This window comes from Ctenopharyngodon idella, chromosome 19, assembly GCF_019924925.1.
Source record: "Ctenopharyngodon idella isolate HZGC_01 chromosome 19, HZGC01, whole genome shotgun sequence".
Lineage (NCBI taxonomy): Eukaryota > Metazoa > Chordata > Actinopteri > Cypriniformes > Xenocyprididae > Ctenopharyngodon > Ctenopharyngodon idella.
Window position 1 is genome coordinate 947,167 of NC_067238.1, and position 20,007 is coordinate 967,173.

The 20,007-nt window shown below is 36.6% G+C and overlaps 1 protein-coding gene across 1 annotated transcript in view; it reads right to left on the reverse strand.

Annotated features, from left to right (window-relative positions):
* Positions 1–4,950: 4,950 nt before the first annotated feature.
* Positions 4,951–20,007, reverse strand: part of eepd1 (endonuclease/exonuclease/phosphatase family domain containing 1) — a 30,277-nt gene continuing 15,220 nt past the window's right edge. Inside the window, exons 2-7 of the mRNA XM_051872488.1 lie at positions 19,712–19,763; positions 11,615–11,725; positions 6,844–6,978; positions 6,070–6,205; positions 5,611–5,805; positions 4,951–5,440 (exon numbers count right to left, since the gene is read on the reverse strand). Coding sequence (XP_051728448.1) covers positions 5,244–5,440; positions 5,611–5,805; positions 6,070–6,205; positions 6,844–6,978; positions 11,615–11,725; positions 19,712–19,763 — 826 coding nt within the window. The 3' untranslated portion in view covers positions 4,951–5,243. The remainder of the gene's footprint in view (positions 5,441–5,610; positions 5,806–6,069; positions 6,206–6,843; positions 6,979–11,614; positions 11,726–19,711; positions 19,764–20,007) is intronic.

Genomic DNA, 20,007 nt, shown 5'->3' on the forward strand with positions numbered 1-20,007 from the left:
AATAAATAGCCAGTATTCTAGTAATATGCATGCTAATAAGCAACTAGTTAAAAGACCCTAAAATAAAGTGTTACCAAAAAAAAAAAAAAAAGAAGGAAAAAAAAAACATTTATAAAAGAGGAAGAATTGTAACTCAAGATTAAGTTTCTTAATCTTCACTAAAAATACATTATTTCAAAGTTTATGAGATATATACAGGTGCTGGTCATATAATTAGAATATCATCAAAAAGTTGATTTATTTCACTAATTCCATTCAAAAAGTGAAACTTGTATATTATATTCATTCATTACACACAGACTGATATATTTCAAATGTTTATTTCTTTTAATTTTGATGATTATAACTGACAACTAAGGAAAATCCCAAATTCAGTATCTCAGAAAATTAGAATATTGTGAAAAGGTTCAACTTTGAAGACACCTGGTGCCACACTCTAATCAGCTAATTACCTCAAAACACCTGCAAAGGCCTTTAAATGGTCTCTCAGTCTAGTTCTGTAGGCTACACAATCATGGGGAAGACTGCTGACTTGACAGTTGTCCAAAAGACGACCATTGACACCTTGCACAAGGAGGGCAAGACACAAAAGGTCATTGCAAAAGAGGCTGGCTGTTCACAGAGCTCTGTGTCCAAGCACATTAATAGAGAGGCGAAGGGAAGGAAAAGATGTGGTAGAAAAAAGTGTACAAGCAATAGGGATAACCGCACCCTGGAGAGGATTGTGAAACAAAACCCATTCAAAAATGTGGGGGAGATTCACAAAGAGTGGACTGCAGCTGGAGTCAGTGCTTCAAGAACCACTACGCACAGACGTATGCAAGACATGGGTTTCAGCTGTCGTGTCAAGCCACTCTTGAACAACAGACAGCGTCAGAAGCGTCTCGCCTGAGATATAGACAAAAAGGACTGGACTGCTGCTGAGTGGTCCAAAGTTATGTTCTCTGATGAAAGTAAATTTTGCATTTCCTTTGGAAATCAAGGTCCCAGAGTCTGCAGGAAGAGAGGAGAGGCACACAATCCACGTTGCTTGAGGTCCAGTGTAAAGTTTCCACGGTCAGTGATGGTTTGGGGTGCCATGTCATCTGCTGGTGTTGGTCCACTGTGTTTTCTGAGGTCCAAGGTCAACGTAGCCGTATACCAGGAAGTTTTAGAGCACTTCATGCTTCCTGCTGCTGACCAACTTTATGGAGATGCAGATTTCATTTTCCAACAGGACTTGGCACCTGCACAAAGTGCCAAAAGCTGCCAGTACCTGGTTTAAGGACCATGGTATCCCTGTTCTTAATTGGCCAGCAAACTCACCTGACCTTAACCCCAAAGAAAATCTATGGGGTATTGTGAAGAGGAAGATGCGATATGCCAGACCCAACAATGCAGAAGAGCTGAAGGCCACTATCAGAGCAACCTGGGCTCTAATAACACCTGAGCAGTGCCACAGACTGATCGACTCCATGCCACGCCGCATTGCTGCAGTAATTCAGGCAAAAGGAGCCCCAACTAAGTAATGAGTGCTGTACATGCTCATACTTTTCATGTTCATACTTTTCAGTTGGCCAAGATTTCTAAAAATACTTTCTTTGTATTGGTCTTAAGTAATATTCTAATTTTCTGAGATACTGAATTTGGGATTTTCCTTAGTTGTCAGTTATAATCATCAAAATTAAAAGAAATAAACATTTGAAATATATCAGTCTGTGTGTAATGAATGAATATAATATACAAGTTTCACTTTTTGAATGGAATTAGTGAAATAAATCAACTTTTTGATGATATTCTAATTATATGACCAGCACCTGTATATATATATATATTTTTTTTTGCTAGACCTTATGAAGAGAGTCATGATGTGACCAATGTGAGTGAATTCACCACCTTTAAGAGGAAACAGTTATGATGACAACCAGTAGGCTACTTATTAAAAGGGGAGGCATTCAGTTTACACAACTCCATTAACCTCCAACAAGATGCAAATACATTGACCAGAAGCTTGTAATCTTTGGTAAGTGTTCTCACACAAGTCTATTGCAGATATAGATATTCATACATGCGTCTAACTATACGGTTGCAAACGGCAGTCAACTTGCTCTTGAATGCTCACGGACCGGCTTTGACCGTTTCAATATGGCGAAAGGCAACCAAAAACACTGGTAACCACACAGCACTTCTACGCAAGTGGTGCTCACTGCAGAGCCAAATGACGTCCAGCTCTTCCCTCCCTGGACGTATTAGGTGGAGCTTGACCTAGTCCAGCTCCACTTCTGTGGACTTAATGGATGGAGTTATGTTTAGCGATAGGGTAATGGGTAAGGTTAGGGTGTGGTTGGACCGTCTAGCTCCACCCATTATATCTAGCAAGTGGGAGCTGGAAGTCAAACTCCACCCATTGGCTTTGCAATGAGCCACCTCTCCTTCTAAGACACATAGCAATGCCCTGGCAACCACTTGCCTTGCCTTCCAACCAACCTGTGACAGAATGGCTGTATCCGAAATCACATTCTTCCCTAATGTTCGAATTGACAGTACTCTTAAAAGATCAGGCAAAAAGTACCCGAAAGACATACTATGCGCAATCTGAAGTGGAATTGTCCATTGTAACACACCTCACACATCGGATGCCGTGCGTGCGCTCAAGACAGTTGGACATAGTGGTGTATTAGAGGTAAAAAATGATATAATAATGTTCGGTTTCTCACACAAACCGATCGTTTCGTGTCTTAGGACATCAATGTGTTGTCACGAGCTGCAGGGTTTAATTTGGATTTGTCTGTGCGTGTTTTTTTTTTACTCTCATAGATTTTGTTACCATTGACATGCATTATACAACTTACAGACTGCAACAGTTGGAGTTAAAAATCATCATTTGTGTTCTACTGAAGAAACAAAGTCACCTACATTTTGGATGCCCTGGGGGTAAGCAGATAAACATCAAATTTTCATTTTTGGGTGAACTATCCCTGTAAGTATTTATTAAAATAAACCACCTTTGCTGACCACCAGTTGTTTTCTTAAACTGCCAGCCAGTCTCCAGATGTTACAGTATCTGTAGATATTTCAGTATCAACACATTTAGAGTCCTGCTTCATCTCTCTATCAGCATCACGGATTATATTCCTTTGTTTCGTCTCTCTCTCTCTGGATTCTCTCTGCTTACACTGACAGTTCCTTTTCTTTTGCCTTTGTTTTTTTTATTTTTTTATTACACTTTTAACTCCCTTATTATTTTCCTTCCTTCTACCCTCTTTTTCCATGTTTGTCTTTCCTTCCTCAAGTAATCTTTTAATTCTGATTGGCTGTTGTTTTCCAACACTCTTTCAAAGAGAGGCACTTTTTAACCATATGGACTGCTGAAAAACATAAGCATAACGGGAACTTCACAATAAAAAGACAAACAGTCAAGCTCTGATTAAAAACATGTTTTTGTCTGTAATGGGGCAAAAAATGTGTACTGTCATGTCAAACATTTAGATAATACAGACAAATCTAGCATTCACTGCTGCCATTTAGAAAGAATTGAGATGGTTCAGACTGATTGTCAGCTCCATCTATTATCGTCACCGTCAGACAGAAAATGTGATGACCTGACAGCTGATGGTGTTGACAAAACCACCATATTTTGCACGTCAGAAGCCATTTTGTTTGTCTGGTGCTGTTAGCTGATAATAACAAATGCTGAACAGTTTGTTGACAATTTTTGATGGAAATTACAAAATATGAGCACAACAAACAAAAATGGCAAAAAACATAACACCCACCTGAGCCTGTGTGACCTTGTTGCTGAAATACGAACAGGGGACCTTCGGGGTGAAGGCTGACTCTGATACTCCCTGATTTTTCTGTGTGGCTTATTTTCCTGATTTTTATTAAATATCTGATGGTGTTGACATAAAGCATCTACACAGCTGTGATATTTTTAATTTTCTACATAACACAAAAATATGTATACTTTTCTCTTTTCTAAATTTAATATAGTCCATCAATATTTTAATCTATATATAGCCATTTGAGTACTGGACTGGGAAAAAGGTTACCAGAGAATTATTTTGTGTGTATGTGTCTGCCCTCAAAAGTCTGGAAACGCCCTAGAAAAGTGGGGTTTTGGACAATATTGGCAAGAATCCTTTTTAATTTGTGATAATTTTGCATTGATAAGGGACAACACAAACTACGAAAACATATTTTATTACATAAACCGTTTATACATAGAAAAAACTTAAATTTTCGATTCATCAACATATCCACCATTAGCAGCTATCTGACCTAAACTGGGTTCTAATTGGTTCATTGTATTCTAAACTTCATTGGCAATCAATTGTTGAAGCTTTTAAGTTGTGCTGACCCAAAAATTTTTACAAACCTGGGCCAAGTTTAAACCAATAACCAGGCATCACAGCTGGCAAAGGGGCATGTCTGTCTTTGACATGTATATATTGCCATTATTATGTAATCAAAATGAAAATTATTATTGCTGGTCTTCAATGATAATATCAAGTTACTTTAATATATTTGCACCAAAAAATGATAAGGATTTATGCTGATATCGTCCAAAACCACACTTTGCCAGGGGTGTTTCCAAACCTTTGGAGGGCAGTGTATATATACACACATATATATACGCATATACATACATACATACATATATACATACATACATACACATATACATACATATATATATATATGGTGCTCAAGAAACATTTATTAGCAGTGTTGAAATATGAATTTGATATTTTTGTGGAAACCGTGATACTTTTATTTGAAATTGAAATCTTTTGTAACATTATAAATGTCTTTACTGTGACCTTTTGATCAATGCAATAAATTCTTTCTTAATAAAAGTATTAATTTGTTTCAAAACATAAATAAAACCCCCAAACTTTTGAAACTTATTATGCCATTCCTAACACAGCCTAGTGTTACTGTGTTTAAATCACTACATATGAGACAAACTCTCAATATAATGATTTATTGTTTGCACTTAAAAAGTTTTGGCACACTTGTCATTTGTTTCTTCATTTCACTTCATTTTATGTACATGTTTAATAAATCTGTGTTTAAATACCTCATTATATTGCTCTATATTAAAATTAAATGTTTGCTGCTATAGAATCTCTACTGTACATTGAACAGACAAAACAAAAAGGCAATCATGGTGCGTTTCTCGCGTTCTTTCATTTATATTCAGTCAGTCATTGTATCAGTCCAGAGGTTTGTGACCTTTTCCACAGTGACTATGTAAAAGGTCATCGCTCATGTTTGGACATGGTGTCTCCTCTCTCCACCACTGCCACGCCGTTCCCACTGCACAGGTGCTCCTTCAGGATGATGTCCACGAAGAACTCTGCCACTATAGGACAGTGCTCGGATGCCACACCACCCCACGACCAGTTATCGGGAATCCAGGGGTTAGTCAGGCCCTCCCGCACCACTGAGCAATGACCTGAAGGGGGCAGCACAAACACATACACATATAACAGTCAAAAGTGTGGAATCAAAGATGATTTTGAAAGTCTCTTATGCTCTCCAAAGTGGCAGAGCTGACTTGTTTAAAGAGTCTGTTATTTTTTACATATTAAAATATTATCTAATATTAAATCCTACACCACCCACCTGTGTAGATCTTTTTGAGGGAGCGACTGGCCCAGATGTTGTCCAGACAGTGTGAACCCTGCGGGGTGCGAGTGCTGATGTTCGTAAAGACGGACGGCGCGAGGAGGGCGGACAGTTTTTCTTTCCTCAGGCACTCCATCTCAGGGCTGTCGGGAGCCATGCCAAAGTGACCCAGCACCAGCAGCTCTCTCTCACCTACATCAGCAACACCAACAGAGAAATATTGAGTGTTGGTGTAATTTTTGGCTGCATTTATGTCTTCAGCCCTTGTTAATTTCTCTCCTTGCACTAGAACACACAGTATCAGTCAATATACACAGCACAAACATGTGACCATAAAGACTACGATTCCACCTGATAGCACCATGGAGCTTGCTGACACACAGACAAAGAACAGATAAGGGGCTCTTGTAAGAGTGACTCCTGCAATGATGCACGAAGTATCATGTTGAAACAGACCTTTGAGAGTTTCCTGGATACCAGAGCTCAGTCTGTAAGCCTTGAGTTCATCACAAGTGTTTTTTCCTTTATGTTCTGCAGGCGATGGTGCCGCTGTCAGGTGCAAATTGATCAGCGTGAGCTCAGACGATCCAATCTGGTTACAGAGAAAATTGGGCAAGATTTATCATTCAATTGATCAAAGTGAACATTATCTGTTATACAATTAGCTGAGATGAAACAGACAATATATTTAGTTCAATTACATTTATGACAATGTTTGGGGTTTTTTCTTAATGTTTTTGAAAGAACTCACCAAATCTGCATTTATTTGATCAAAAAACAACATTAATATTGTGAAGTATAATTGCAATTCAAAATACATGTTTTCTATTTTAATATATTATAAAATTTAATTTATTCCTGTGATGACAAAGATAAATTTTCAGCAACATTACTCCAGTTTTCAGTGTAACATGATCCTTCAAAAATCATTCTAATATGCTGATTTGTTGCACAAGAAACATTTCTTAATTTTTTTCAACGATGAAAAGAGTTAATATTTTTGTTGAAACCATGATCCATTTTTTCAGGATTTGTTGATGAATAGAAACTTCAAAAGAACAACATTTATTTGAAATATTTTTTTTCTAAATTATACAATTATTTACAGTCACTTTTGATCAATTTAATACATCCTTGCTGATCCATTTAATACATACCATGAAATAACTGCATAAAACAAATTGCTTGGTAACACTTACAGATAAAGAGATGTATTCCAGGTTTACTTACATAAAAATGTCCCAGGTATGGCTGAGGATGAGGATGCTTCCCATTCCCATTAGTCGCAGAACTTTCCAAGACAGTGGCATCCTTCATTTCAATCCCAGAAGAGCTGTCCCACAGGAAACCAGAGTACTCAGCAACCTACAGGATTACAGCAAAACCATAATGACCAGGATCTGAGAAATAACCCAACAACCATACCTACTATTGAAGAGAACATGCATTTTAATCATGACAACTCTCAGAAAAGTTTTAGCATGTTATTGAATATGGCAGTGTTAATGTATTTGGTCTTGGTGGACTAGATCTGCTACACTTCTGCTGCTGATTATTGCTGCTGCTGCAGAGCAAGTATGGACTTGCTACTGCTAATAGATACACAAAAACACTGCAGTAAGCATGTAAGATATGCTGTTGCTGCTGCTTAAATAGACATACATAAATCCTGTAGCAGATCTAGGCAGGTGGAGCTGGGGAAGGTGGAGGGTTTCAGAGGAACTCTGATAACAAGCTGCAGAATTTGCTTACAGCAAACAATGAACCAGACTATTTAAATGTTGAGAAAACAATCTCATTGGCTGCAGGTTTAGCAGAGGCTAATCAGCTTGTGCCATGTGGTAATGATGTGATTGCTTGCAGATTGCATGTAAAGGACCTATCAGCCTGTTCCATCTAGAGTTTCATGACTGAACTAGATCTATAAATATGACCATATAAAGGAGCCTGTACAACTCTTACACTTTATTTCAAGTTTTCTGAAGTCATATGATAGCTTTGAGTGAGGAAAGACTGAAATTTAAGTATTACTTCCCTAAGAACGCAAGTATGAAAAACCACAGCCAAGACATTTTGTTAAATATCTTTTGTTTTCCAAAGAATAATAAAAATTATAAAACAGTTAGTTCCTGTCCTTGATTCTGACTGGTCAATAGCTGTGTTTTATTCACAATAAAACACGGCTATGAACGCTTCACCCAACGGCTCTGTGTATCACTACACAACACCCTTAGCAACCAATCTTAGTAACGTAAACTGTATGTTCTCAATTGATATTGTTCATTGAAGCTACTGTATTATGTAGAAGAGTATTGTGAGAAAGAGATCGAATGAGTGAGTTTATTACCTGCATTCAGATTGACCATTTTCCTTCAGGTCAGTCCTATGTTCATAATAAAAAACTTGCTTTCATTTTGATTTGCGGCAGTTTGCGCGATGTCTTGTTGAATAGATACTCAGCTACTCTAATGCGGCGATGCGTGCTGCAGTAGTACTGTTATATCTGGCTATAACATGTTATTTAGCCTGTAACGCTCTCACACGTTTATTTTTTAGTATTTTTGGGAGGAGTTAAATTTACATATGTGGTTTCAACAACCAGATGCATTTAGACCTGTTCAGTTTTGACTGGAATGCGTCCCAGACCACCTCCTGAAGTGGTTTGAGCGATCAGATTGAAATCTGTCTCAAATGCGTTTCGGAGGGCATTTAGACCTGGTCTTTTCACGATTGGATAGCTATCCGATCAGAGAAAATGCATGAAGTGACCAGGTGTAAACAGGCCCTAAATGTCCGATGTATTATCTCATCCTTTTAACAGTTAAGGGGTTTTCCCGTGACTGACGGCGCTAGTCAAAGCATTTGTCATTTGCGTCTTATTCCGTGTTCACAACAATTCAGTCTTTTCAATGTAAAAGTCTTCACTACTGACTGACACACATAAAGACAGTCTTTGCCGTAAAAATGTAACTTCTGTTGCTGTTCACGGTCAGGGACTCTTTTTTCCGGCGGAAGGAAGGCTTTTAGTGAAAGTTTACTTCATGAAAGTTGCATTTATACATATTTTTGGCTTTAATACTTGTATTGTGTGGTAACCTTTTTATAAAAGCAATAAGGTTACTCGAGGCTAGTGCTGTATCGTGAATAAGTCACGGCTGAAGGGGTTGCAGGCAACAACGCCCTTTATCCGTGACTTATTCACGATATAGCACAGCCTCGAGTAACCTTATTGCTTACATATACAGGTTAGAAGTAAATGATGGCAGAATTTTCTAAATTCAATTAAAACAGTTTTATTGTTAAACTATTAAAAATAGTTTTCATTAAGTGAAATAAAATAAGATAAATAATAAATGAAAAACTTAAAAAAAAACTTGAGCAAAATTACAAATAAGTACTAAAATTATTAAAATTAAAACAAAATTAAAGCTAGTTAGAAATATATATAAAAAAAAAACTAATAAAATCTTAAAATTAAATTATAATGAATACTGAAAATATAAAAATAAAAGCCAATTTAAAATGTGAATAAATACTATAATAGTAATTTAAATAATAATACTAAAATAACAGGTCCAGTACCCTTCGTGACAGTGGCTGCTGCATAGGACAAGTGAAGCGTTTCTTTGCAGCACAACAAGACAGCAACTCCATATTTGCATAGATAAAGAGTGCATGAATTGTGGATTCATGTGAGCTGTGTGTGTTTAACTAAAGGCCACTGCATCATCATGGCTGGAGTGTGTCAGGTTGGTTTAACAGCCTTTGTGCCTGATGTCCCATTTATATGCAGTGCACAGAAAAAGCGGCGCTAAGAGATCAGGGGAAAAGTACACACCGTTCGTGTGCATCACAACACATCTCTATTTAAAGTGTCTTCAGGTGTGGCTTTAATAGAGTTTGTATTGAAAGTGGATGGTGATTGTGCTTATTGAGGTGCAAATGAGAACCAGGATTCAGCCTACGTACTTCAAAAAACAGGAACCTGAATTATTAGAAAACTACTGTGTAATTTAAAAGCACATGAGGGCTTATAGACACTTTCTCTAAAAACACACTGCAGTAATCAGATTTCACACATAGCTAACCTACAGGCAAATATCTGGTCCAATACATCCTAGAGCACCTTGATTAATATTAATTTTATAGTAATGCTCCGTGATAAAGAGCAGACCTCTGTGAGTCAAGAACTTTCATTCTCCTGCGTAATCTCATTCATTTATCCTACATGACAGCACAGTCTCTGTGGAGTTTATACCTGCCACATGTCACCGCTATGATGTTTCCTGTGTGGGTAAACAGAGCTACCCAGAGAACATCTCATGTTTGGCCAGACGCCTCTAGACATGGTCAAGATCCTTAACTATTGTTTAAGGCTTTTTTTTATTACTCATGCTCTCAATCCTTAAAAGGTAGTTTTAGATGAATCATACACGTTTTTTTTTTTTTTTTAATGATTAATCTGTATTAAGGGCAAGAGCTTACAGACAAGACCCTTGTTTTTTATGCAATGGTAAATTTTAAGATTTTGGGCTATTTTGCTTCCATAATGTAATTTTTCAGACTAGTTTTATTTTATTACACTGTCTATTTGCATCCGTAGATTTAAATTACAATACATATATTTGAAGATCCAAAAATCTCCACTTCAGCAGCACTTACAAACACCAAATGTTCCAGTTTTATTTCTATCTATATTCTGAAAGTTTGTTTATATAACATTTCCTTGATTTATGTAACATGTTATTTCTAAAAACATGGTGAATTTGTTGGCTGACAGTATTATCTATATATATCTTATATCCAAAATTCCCTTTGTAAAAACCTTAACTCTAAAAACCTAACTCTAAAATGTCAATAAAACGAAACAAGACATTTGAACCTGGCTTTATCCAATTTTCAGATTTCTGTTCAGGAAATATATGCAAACTCATGCATATTTGATTAGTGCCTCAATTATTTAAAGGGTTAGTTCACCCAAAAATGAAAAATCTGTCATTAATTACTCACCCTCATGTTGTTCCAAACCTGTAAGACTTTCATTCATCTTCGGAACACAAATAAAGAGCCCGGTTTCACAGACAGGGCATATAAGCCAGGATTAGGCCTTAGTTCAATTAAGGCATTTAAGTAGCTTTTATAAACTTTCACTAGAAAAACACATTACTGGTGTGCATCTTGAGACAAAACAATGACACTGACATATTTTAAGATCTGTCAGTGCAAGTTGCTTTCAGTTAAAACAGCTCAAACATGCAGTTTAGTCTGGGACTAGCTTAAGTCTTGTCTGTGAAACGATCTTTTTAATGAAATATGAGAGCTTTCTGTCCCTCCATTGACAGCCTACGCAACTACCACTTTAAAGCCCCAGAAAGGTAGTAAAGACATCATTAAAGTAATCCATATGACTCCAGTGTTTTAACCTCAATTTTAAGCGACGCGAGTGCTTAGTTTGCGCAAAATAAAAACAGAATTTGCCATTATGTTTACAAAATACTAATCTCCGACGTGCATTCACACAACAATGTCTGCTCTTGCGTCCACACAACACACATGCGTCATGGTGATCTCATGATTGTGTTAGAGATTAATATTTTGTAAATAAAGTGGTAAATTATGGGTTTTTTTGCGCAAACAAAACACTTGCGTTGCTTCATAAAATTGAGGTTAAACCACTGGAGTTACATGGATTACTTTTATGTCTTTACTACTCATTTTAATTTTTAGGAGAACTAACCCTTTAAACATAACTTTTCAGAAAACTTGTTATACAAAACAATTTTCTTAAAAGTACTGTGATTAATCAACTGGGAAAGTATGGTAACATCTGTTATTTCACGTGTAGTGTCTTGCCTTAAAGGAGAATGAATCAATGTACAGCTTTCTGTATGCTGTAGCAGCAGATATTTGCTAGTTAAGGCTGTTGGTAAACATTTTGGACCTTCAACCCCATATCGTGTGCGTGTGTGTGTGTGTGTGTGCTACAGGGATCTAAACCTACATTACTGGACTGTCCGGTGGGTTTCTCTGAAACGGCACATTTCCACAGGCCTCTGGCACTCTTCCACTTGCGTACGCTGCAGAGAGTGGGCTGATTCAGCTCTGCACAAAACTGACACAAACAAACACAAAGGATAGCTGATTAGCAGTGAAAATAAATAAATAAATAAATAAATAAAAAAGTTAAAAAAAAAAATAATAATAAAAAAAAAAGTATTACACTCCCTTATGGGGATGCCCCCTGTAAGCAGCAACTGTTTAAGCACAAAAGCAGCACAAAAAGTATTCTTGTCACTTCATAATATTAAGATAGAACCACTGAGCTCACATGAACTGTTTCAAATATGTTTTTAGTACCTTTATGGACCTTGAGAATTTCAATGGCTTTGCTCTCAATAGAGGCCTCACTGAGCCATCGAATTTTATCAACAATATCTTAATTTGTGTTCGGAAGATGAACGAAGATCTTACGGCCGTAGAACGACATGAGGGTAAGTAATAAATTACATTATTTTCATTTTTGGGTGAACTAACCCTTTAATGCACACCTTCCAGCCAATCAGAATCAAGTGTTTAGACAGACCATTAACATTAGTTAATGCACTGTAACACAAAAAAAACAATGAATTGTATTTATATTATATTTATATTATATTATATATATTATATTTATTATAACTAAAATTTACAAAGGTTAATAAATGTTGTAAAAATATATAGCTAATTGTTAATGTTAAATAATGCATTTACTAATGTTAACAAATGAAACCTTAATGAGTTACTAAACACAGAAATCTTAAAATGGACAATTTTTGACAACATACAGTAGCTTTTGGACAAGATAACTGCAATTCCGTGCTTCCTACAGCTATCAGTGAAATTCTTACTATAAATGCATGACAAATCGCTTATCTGTCTGAATTGACAGATATTAGAAGATGATAATATCAGGGTGTGTTTTTCCCAAAATAAACTTCTTCTTATGCCCACTCTTCTTTTGCAAACTGCTCTAATTCTCATATATGCCGGAAACATGCTTTACACAAGTAAGCAAACACCTGCTGTGCAGGTACTTTCGGTTATTATCTTCTAGCTACGCAAGATGAAAATTGTCATTATTTCCTCACCCTCATGTCATTCCAAACCCATAAGACTTACGTTCATCTTCAAAACACAAATGAAGATACTTTTAATGAAACCTGAGAGATTTCTGTCCCTCCATTGAAAGTCCATTCCACCAAATGTTGCAGACATCGTAAAAGTAATCCATGAATCGAGTAGTTTAATTCAAGTCATGATCGCTTTAAATAATGAATAGAATTAATTTAGGCTTTTATTCTCATATAAACACTGACCAACGCACATACAGAGATTATTGTAGACCATAACAGAGCACATCAAATATGGTAAATGTAAATTCAATCATACTTGCTTCACATGTGACAGTAAATGAGGTCTGTCCTTGCGCGTCACACAAACATTTAATTTTCTGTTTACCATATTTGATGTGCTCCTTGTATGTGTGTTGATCAATGTTTATTTGTGAATAAAAGCCTAAATTAAATCTGTTCATCATCATTTCAAAGATGAATGGAAGTCCTATGAGTTAGCAACAACATGAGGGTGAGTAATTGATATCAGAATTTTCTTTTTTGGGTGAACTAACCCTTTCAGTGGGATTTAGATCTGTACTTTTATTGCTTGCCACCTCAGTAAAATGCAAAGAAATGAGTGCTTTTTAAAGAGTTTAGTGTAATTTTTCCTACTGGAAGACAATGGGCCTCATTCATGAAACAAGAGCAGAATGAATTTCTGTGTAAATCATTCATAAAGCCATTCTGAAGTAAATTTTCAGACCCACGAACATGTTCGTATTTTCAAAATGTTAGTTGGAACTAAAGAAATTTTCAATTGCGCCCTATTTACGAATGTTTGGAATTCATTTACACACACACGTTTAACTACCCGTTGTCTACGAAGCGTTTGTGAATCCATTTTATTTTTTCCAAGGTCCATTTTGTGAGCAAATTACTCTGAATTTGCTCGTATATTTTCGAAAGTTTCATGAATGAGGCCCAATGCCTTTAATGGTGATGCAACTTTCTGGTGTTGTAGTGCGTTTTCCATTTTGATCACCTCAAAACAGAGAAACCAAAGCCTCTGTAAGTTTCCAAATAGATCTCTTAGTCTTCTAGAAAACACAACCTGGCCTTATCCTACCAAACAGTACGTGCTGAGCACACTCACTGGTGCTGGGAAATCTGATAACTACATCTGACATTCCCATTACCTCAGAACCCCCCCCAGTTAGGTCCTATAATTAACCAGGAGCAGAAGGGGAGAGTTTCCTGCAGGGTACCAGGGGACCGAGCCAGAAGTTCAACAGAAGCAGTGCCATAATCAGCTGATCTGTAAAGAGCGCTTGAGGAATGTGGGCAGGACAGAGACATTTAATGCAACAAACGCCTCCACTGACGTCAAAACAAACTAAGAACTAAAACAAGACCTCCAAAAATACTTCAGTCCAGGTGCCAAATATGTATCTGCTTTGAATCTTGTCTTGTGGGTGGCGCTGTTTTTTATTAAATATGTGAAAAGCACAATAGAGAACAGGAGCCTGGTAGTCACTGCAACTAAGTACAGGTGATGACGCCAAAGAGGGCTTTGGCATTGTGTTTGTCAATGGATTTGCTAAGGCATGTACAATCTAATTTAGCACAAGATCAAACCACCTGAGGAAGTCGAGCAGTGGATTCCCCACACGATGACGGAGATGATGGTGAGCGCTAAACTGTTGAACATGAACCATTACGGACATCAATGTCTACACTAGCAGCTGTCTAGCATCCTAACGCTCATAAGTTATTGATCTGCAGTGCTCTTCAACTCTGCCCACCGCACAAATAATGGTTCTAGCTATTAAAAAAAATTAATAGTTGAATTCTTGGTGAAGAATTACACTACCTACAATCTTGAAGAGCGATATACCAGGGAACCAGTGTTATTTTAGTACTATTTATATACTTTTATACTATATACTACAGCTACATGATTAATCATTAAAAGACCGCAATCTTGATTCAAACACACGCACAATATTATTCCTAAAAGACAACGATTTGCCTGTGTCAATGAAACCTTTGACAAAATCACATTTTGGAAAATTCAAATCTGCTTCGGCGCTGCTGCTGACCCAGAGTGAGCAGTTGTCACATATAGGTATTAAACAGCTTCACAAACAGTCTTTTCAACCACACAGTATCGTTATTTCTGTTCAAGAAGTACTGGGATAAAGGTTTATTGTTCAGATATAAACACTGACGTCTACGGAAGTGATAAAAAAAAAAAAAGAGCAAATTACCATTTGAAAGTAACTTGGCGCTTCAAATAACGAATGTATCGATTATATCGTTGCGTCACCAAGTGATGACAAGGTGTAAAAAATATGTATTTAATTATTGACCTCAACCAGTACACCAGGATCTATCTATCTATCTGTCTATCTATATATACACATACACACACATATACACACACACTTCATTTACATGTAGATCTACATGTATTATTGATGATTAAAAAAAAAAAAAAAAAAAAAAAACCCACAGATTTTCACTTAAGGAGGGACTTGAGCCATAGACTTTACGGTTAGTACTGTTAGGTACAGTATGTGGCAAACACAAAGAATGCTCAGCTTCACTAGGCGAATGACTAACAGTTTCCATGAGAGCATGCAATGCATTATTGTGATCTGAGAGATCACAATAGAAAAGGAGAAAGATGGGGCAAGATGAGGAGAAAAAGACTGTAGAGTGAATGCTTTTGTTGTCATTTCGAGAAGTTCTTTAACGATGAGTCCGGGTTCTTTTGCGTGCTAATAAACTCAATGGTGACGCACAGCTCTGAAGTCTGAGGGAAGTCGCATGAGTTATGAGAAGTTCAGTGGAAATATTTGATATAGCGGAGCAACAGCTTAACCACAAACTCCATGGAAACCAAGAGAAGCTATAAAAACAAACAGACCAACACTCACTCAGCATTCTTCAAATCTAAGTCCAAGCATCATGGCTTTTTGTCCATGTCTATTAGCTTTGAGGAGATCTATATGCCAGGGTCTGCCAGGTATGCATAGGTCTGATGAATGTTTAAGTCGACATCAAATTTGAAATTCACCCAATTTTCTAAATGCATGTTATTAGGGCACGTTTAAATGCATTTAAATGTCATGTAAATGCATGGCCAAAATGCATACGTTTTCAGCTGAAAACAGTGTCATGTAAACGGCCTCTTAATCTTATTTTCTCCATGCATGTTACATTTTTACATTATTTTTAAATGTAAATTTTAATTAAAATATAACCATAGCATTGACAGATTTACAAGGAGACTCAGCTCTGTATATTAAGGAGAGATGAGAGAAGGAAACCAGTTTGGTAATAACAACTGAGGACTGGGAAAAAATGTTAACTACAATGGGCAACTTCCCTCTCCTTATACTGGAAAGAATTTTGCTGGAGAAATATTCTTTATAATATATATATATATATATTTATTACTCCTAAACAGAAAAATAAATTTTTAGGTAGTGTTAATTATTGGAGACAGTGTGATTCTCAAGATGCCAACCACTTATTTTGGGATTGCCCTAACATCAGATGTTTTTGGAAAGATATACACCAGGGGTGCCCAACCCTGCTCCTGAAGAGTTACCGTCCTGCAGACTTCAGTTCTAACCCTGCTCCAACACACCTGTCTATAATTATCAAGCAACCCTGAACACCTTGATTAGCTGGTTCAGGTGTGTTTGATTGGGGTTGGAATTCTGCAGGATGGTAGCTCTCCAATCACTGAATCATTCATTGAAGAGATTCCTTCAAAAACACTGATTCATCCAGTATTGACACAAGTAAAGTATTTATGAGAGAGTCATTGAATCATTCATTCAAACCGATTTTAATAAAGCCAAGTCATGGCCTACATTTTTCTCTTTTTGGATAATATGTTACACTCAAATGGGTGTCACAATACAGAAGTTTACACAATACATCGCAACTTTTACCGTTTTTTCCTCCTCCAAGGAAAACAGACCAAAAATATTTACTGCTCGCACGTATAAATCACACTTCAAAATATGTATGTCCCTCCCTATAATACCACCCACAACTGACTAGCAATAGCTGTAGCAAGATGATGGATTTGCTGGGCTGTGGCCTAAACCTAGGCTACTGGCTATTAAAATAAGTACAAGCCCAATTTCCTGTTTCAATAAGAAATGTCAACACAGGAAATTGGGGTTTTAATCTACTACTTTATGCTCTGCTCAACGTTTTTAAAAAAAAGTGACAAATCAATTAAAATTAAGATCATTTGCTCTCTTTGAAGTCATAATATTAGTTAGAAGTGTCAGGATTCCATGAATATCATTTGGGCAATGATAAAATTCCAGACGCTGTCTAAACAGAGTTAATCTCAGACTAAGCCGGAGTCCAGAGAGACATTCAGAACACTATGTCATTTTATTCTGGGCCAACAATCAAAGAAGCGTGCCTTTCCATCTCTGTCCGTCCAGTCAGCACTTGCAAAAGCAGTCTGAAGGAAAGAACGGCACTTCGGGTTCACTGCGGCATAACACTAGCAGACAGTAGCGCTGTTAAAATCGGTCATTCACGCTCCATATGAATATACACAGTAATGCCATCAAGAAGAAATGCAAGAAGGAACAAACATGAAGACTGCAAACAGATAATAGAGTAAGTAGTTAATTACCAGACACTTTTATCCAAAGCATTCTACAGTACACTATAAAAAAATTAAAAAAAAATCCATGAATTACATTATGAAAAAAACAAAACAAAAAAACATCAGTCAAGGTTGCCAAATATTTACTGTTAAAAATGGTAGAAATATTTAACTTTAATTTGCAGTAAAAAAAAAATGATGCTAATATCCAATGACTAAAATCAGTTTTTTGATCAAATCTTTTTTTTTTTTTTTTTTTTGGACAAATTAAAGTTTAAAGTTCATCACAAATAGCTTTTTTGTCATGCACACAAATACAATCAACTATCACAGACACATGTAACACTAAAATAACGCAATAAACATTAATTTAACAACATAAGACGTAACATAAAACCCTAATGCACATAACTGATAACTAAAAGCTAAGAAGAACCATAATTATTAAAATGAATAACCATCAAATATAGTGTAACAGAATTCTGGAAATGTCAGTTTACATTTTATTCACTGTAAATTATTAAATGACTTGTTATTCATTCCCAAAAACTGTACATTTAACAGTGATTTACTGTAAAATTACATGAAATGTCCTATTAGATCTATTACAGCTTTTTAGTTTAGAGTAAAGGAACTCACCGTTAACCAATTTTTAGTCTATTACTGTTAAAATTACGATCATTATTTACAGTTTACTTATTAAGGGCCGTTCACACTGAACGATTCAATTACTGCGCATTTACAGCTTTGAGGCGTCACTAAATGTCACTCATGTCATCTCAAAACACCCACTCTTATTGAAAAATAAGGATTTCAGGTTACATTGTCGTTGATAATTGTTGTCAGTGTGTACACCTCTTCACAGGATTGAACCAGCAACCTTCCAATCACCAGCCCAGAGCTTTTACCATTATGCCACACCAAATCAACATGATGTGTCCCAGAAAGACAAGTAGGAGAGTAAGAACCTCTCTAGTCTGTAGTGAGAGAGACAGAACAGGAAGAGAGTGAGAGCGAAAGAAGAGACAGGAGAAATATTGGTTGACTCTGCCCTTGTCCTCTCACTGACAAACTGCTGCCCTGCTAACCTACTTTACTAGTCTATTTCCAGCATCAGACATTGTGGGGAAGACCTAAAACACTCACAACACACACACACACAGCTATTTGTGTACATGGTCATGCTGGTCTGTTCAAAAATTGAACAAAAAGACAAAAGGTATAAGACTGTAATTGACTGCTTTAATGAGAGAAAAAACTACAATCTCACAAAGCAAACAAATTGAGAAATAGAAACACTGGATTTACATGCATGTGGATATTACTGTGCAATTTGCATATTATGCATGCAAGTTGTTTGAGACTCTATAGGAAAACTGATTCTATTATGTCTTTCACAGTGCTTCATGGGAGGGGACGGATGCTGAGCTATTTTGGCGTGACTTGCTTGTCATAGTTCTTTAATTGGTTAAGAATTCTCTGCAAAATCATGGGTAATGTAGTTTTTCACCACAAATTCTGCTGTTAAACAATTACTTAAAAAATAAGCATATAAGCTTCAACAAAAGCATATACGTAAGGGATAATGTATATCCAGCCAGTTGTTGTCATAAAATAAACCCCCGGGATGAGTCTTGAATCACCCTGAAGGGGTTTATTTTGCGATAACAACCGGCTGGATGTACATTATCCCGCTTACTACACGACTACTTGCCACACAAGTAAATAATTGGACACAAAAATTGATCCGAGTTAAAATATTTTATCAGCTCATTAAATGCCAAGCTTCCGTGAAGAAAAACAGTTCCAAGAAGCTTTGAGCTAATACAAACAAACAAGCATAAATAATGATTGGGACATGAAATACTGATTCGAGAAGAAACTGTTTTAAAATCTCACTCATTTATTATCTTATAATCCATTACAGTGCACAAAAGTCCTCCAGTTATATTTTACAGTAAATCCAGTCGATAACTGGGCCGCAAAATACACCAGATGCATTCGAATGAAACGAGATAAGGCACGTCCGTAGTGTGATAAGAGAGACAAGTGCTGGCCTTAAAGGGATAGTTCACCCAAAAATGAAAATTATTCCATGATTTATTCACCCTCAAGCAATCCTAGGTGTATACGACTATCTTCTTTCAGGCGAACACAATCGGTGATGTATTTAAAAATATTCTTAGTCCTCCAAGGTTTATAATGGTTGTGAATGGGGGGGCACGTCTTAAAACAAAACAAGAATGGCTATTATCAGAGAATGGCTATTATGTCGATGGCTAATATCAGAGAATAACTGACTTGCGAATGTTGTGATGAAAAGAAGAGGTGTGTGTTGTCTGTTGAACTGTAACACTACCTTGTCTAGAGCCTCCCGATCGGCCAAGTCTTGAACCGCTAGCAGCCTAATGCTGGAGAGAGGGAGAGAAAAATAAGGCATGTGAGACTTAGTCATAGTACCCACTAGTACATAAATATAATTGGATATTTAAATCAACCAAATTAACAAGAATAGATTGCATATATTCAAGGTGTGGTGCACACCATTCAAACAGATCAATAACACATTCCCTGTTGTCTTCAACTGCATCATTTAAATCAGCTTGCCAGCAATTTTACCTCTTGCTGTGTGGCGGATCCCTTCAACATAAATTA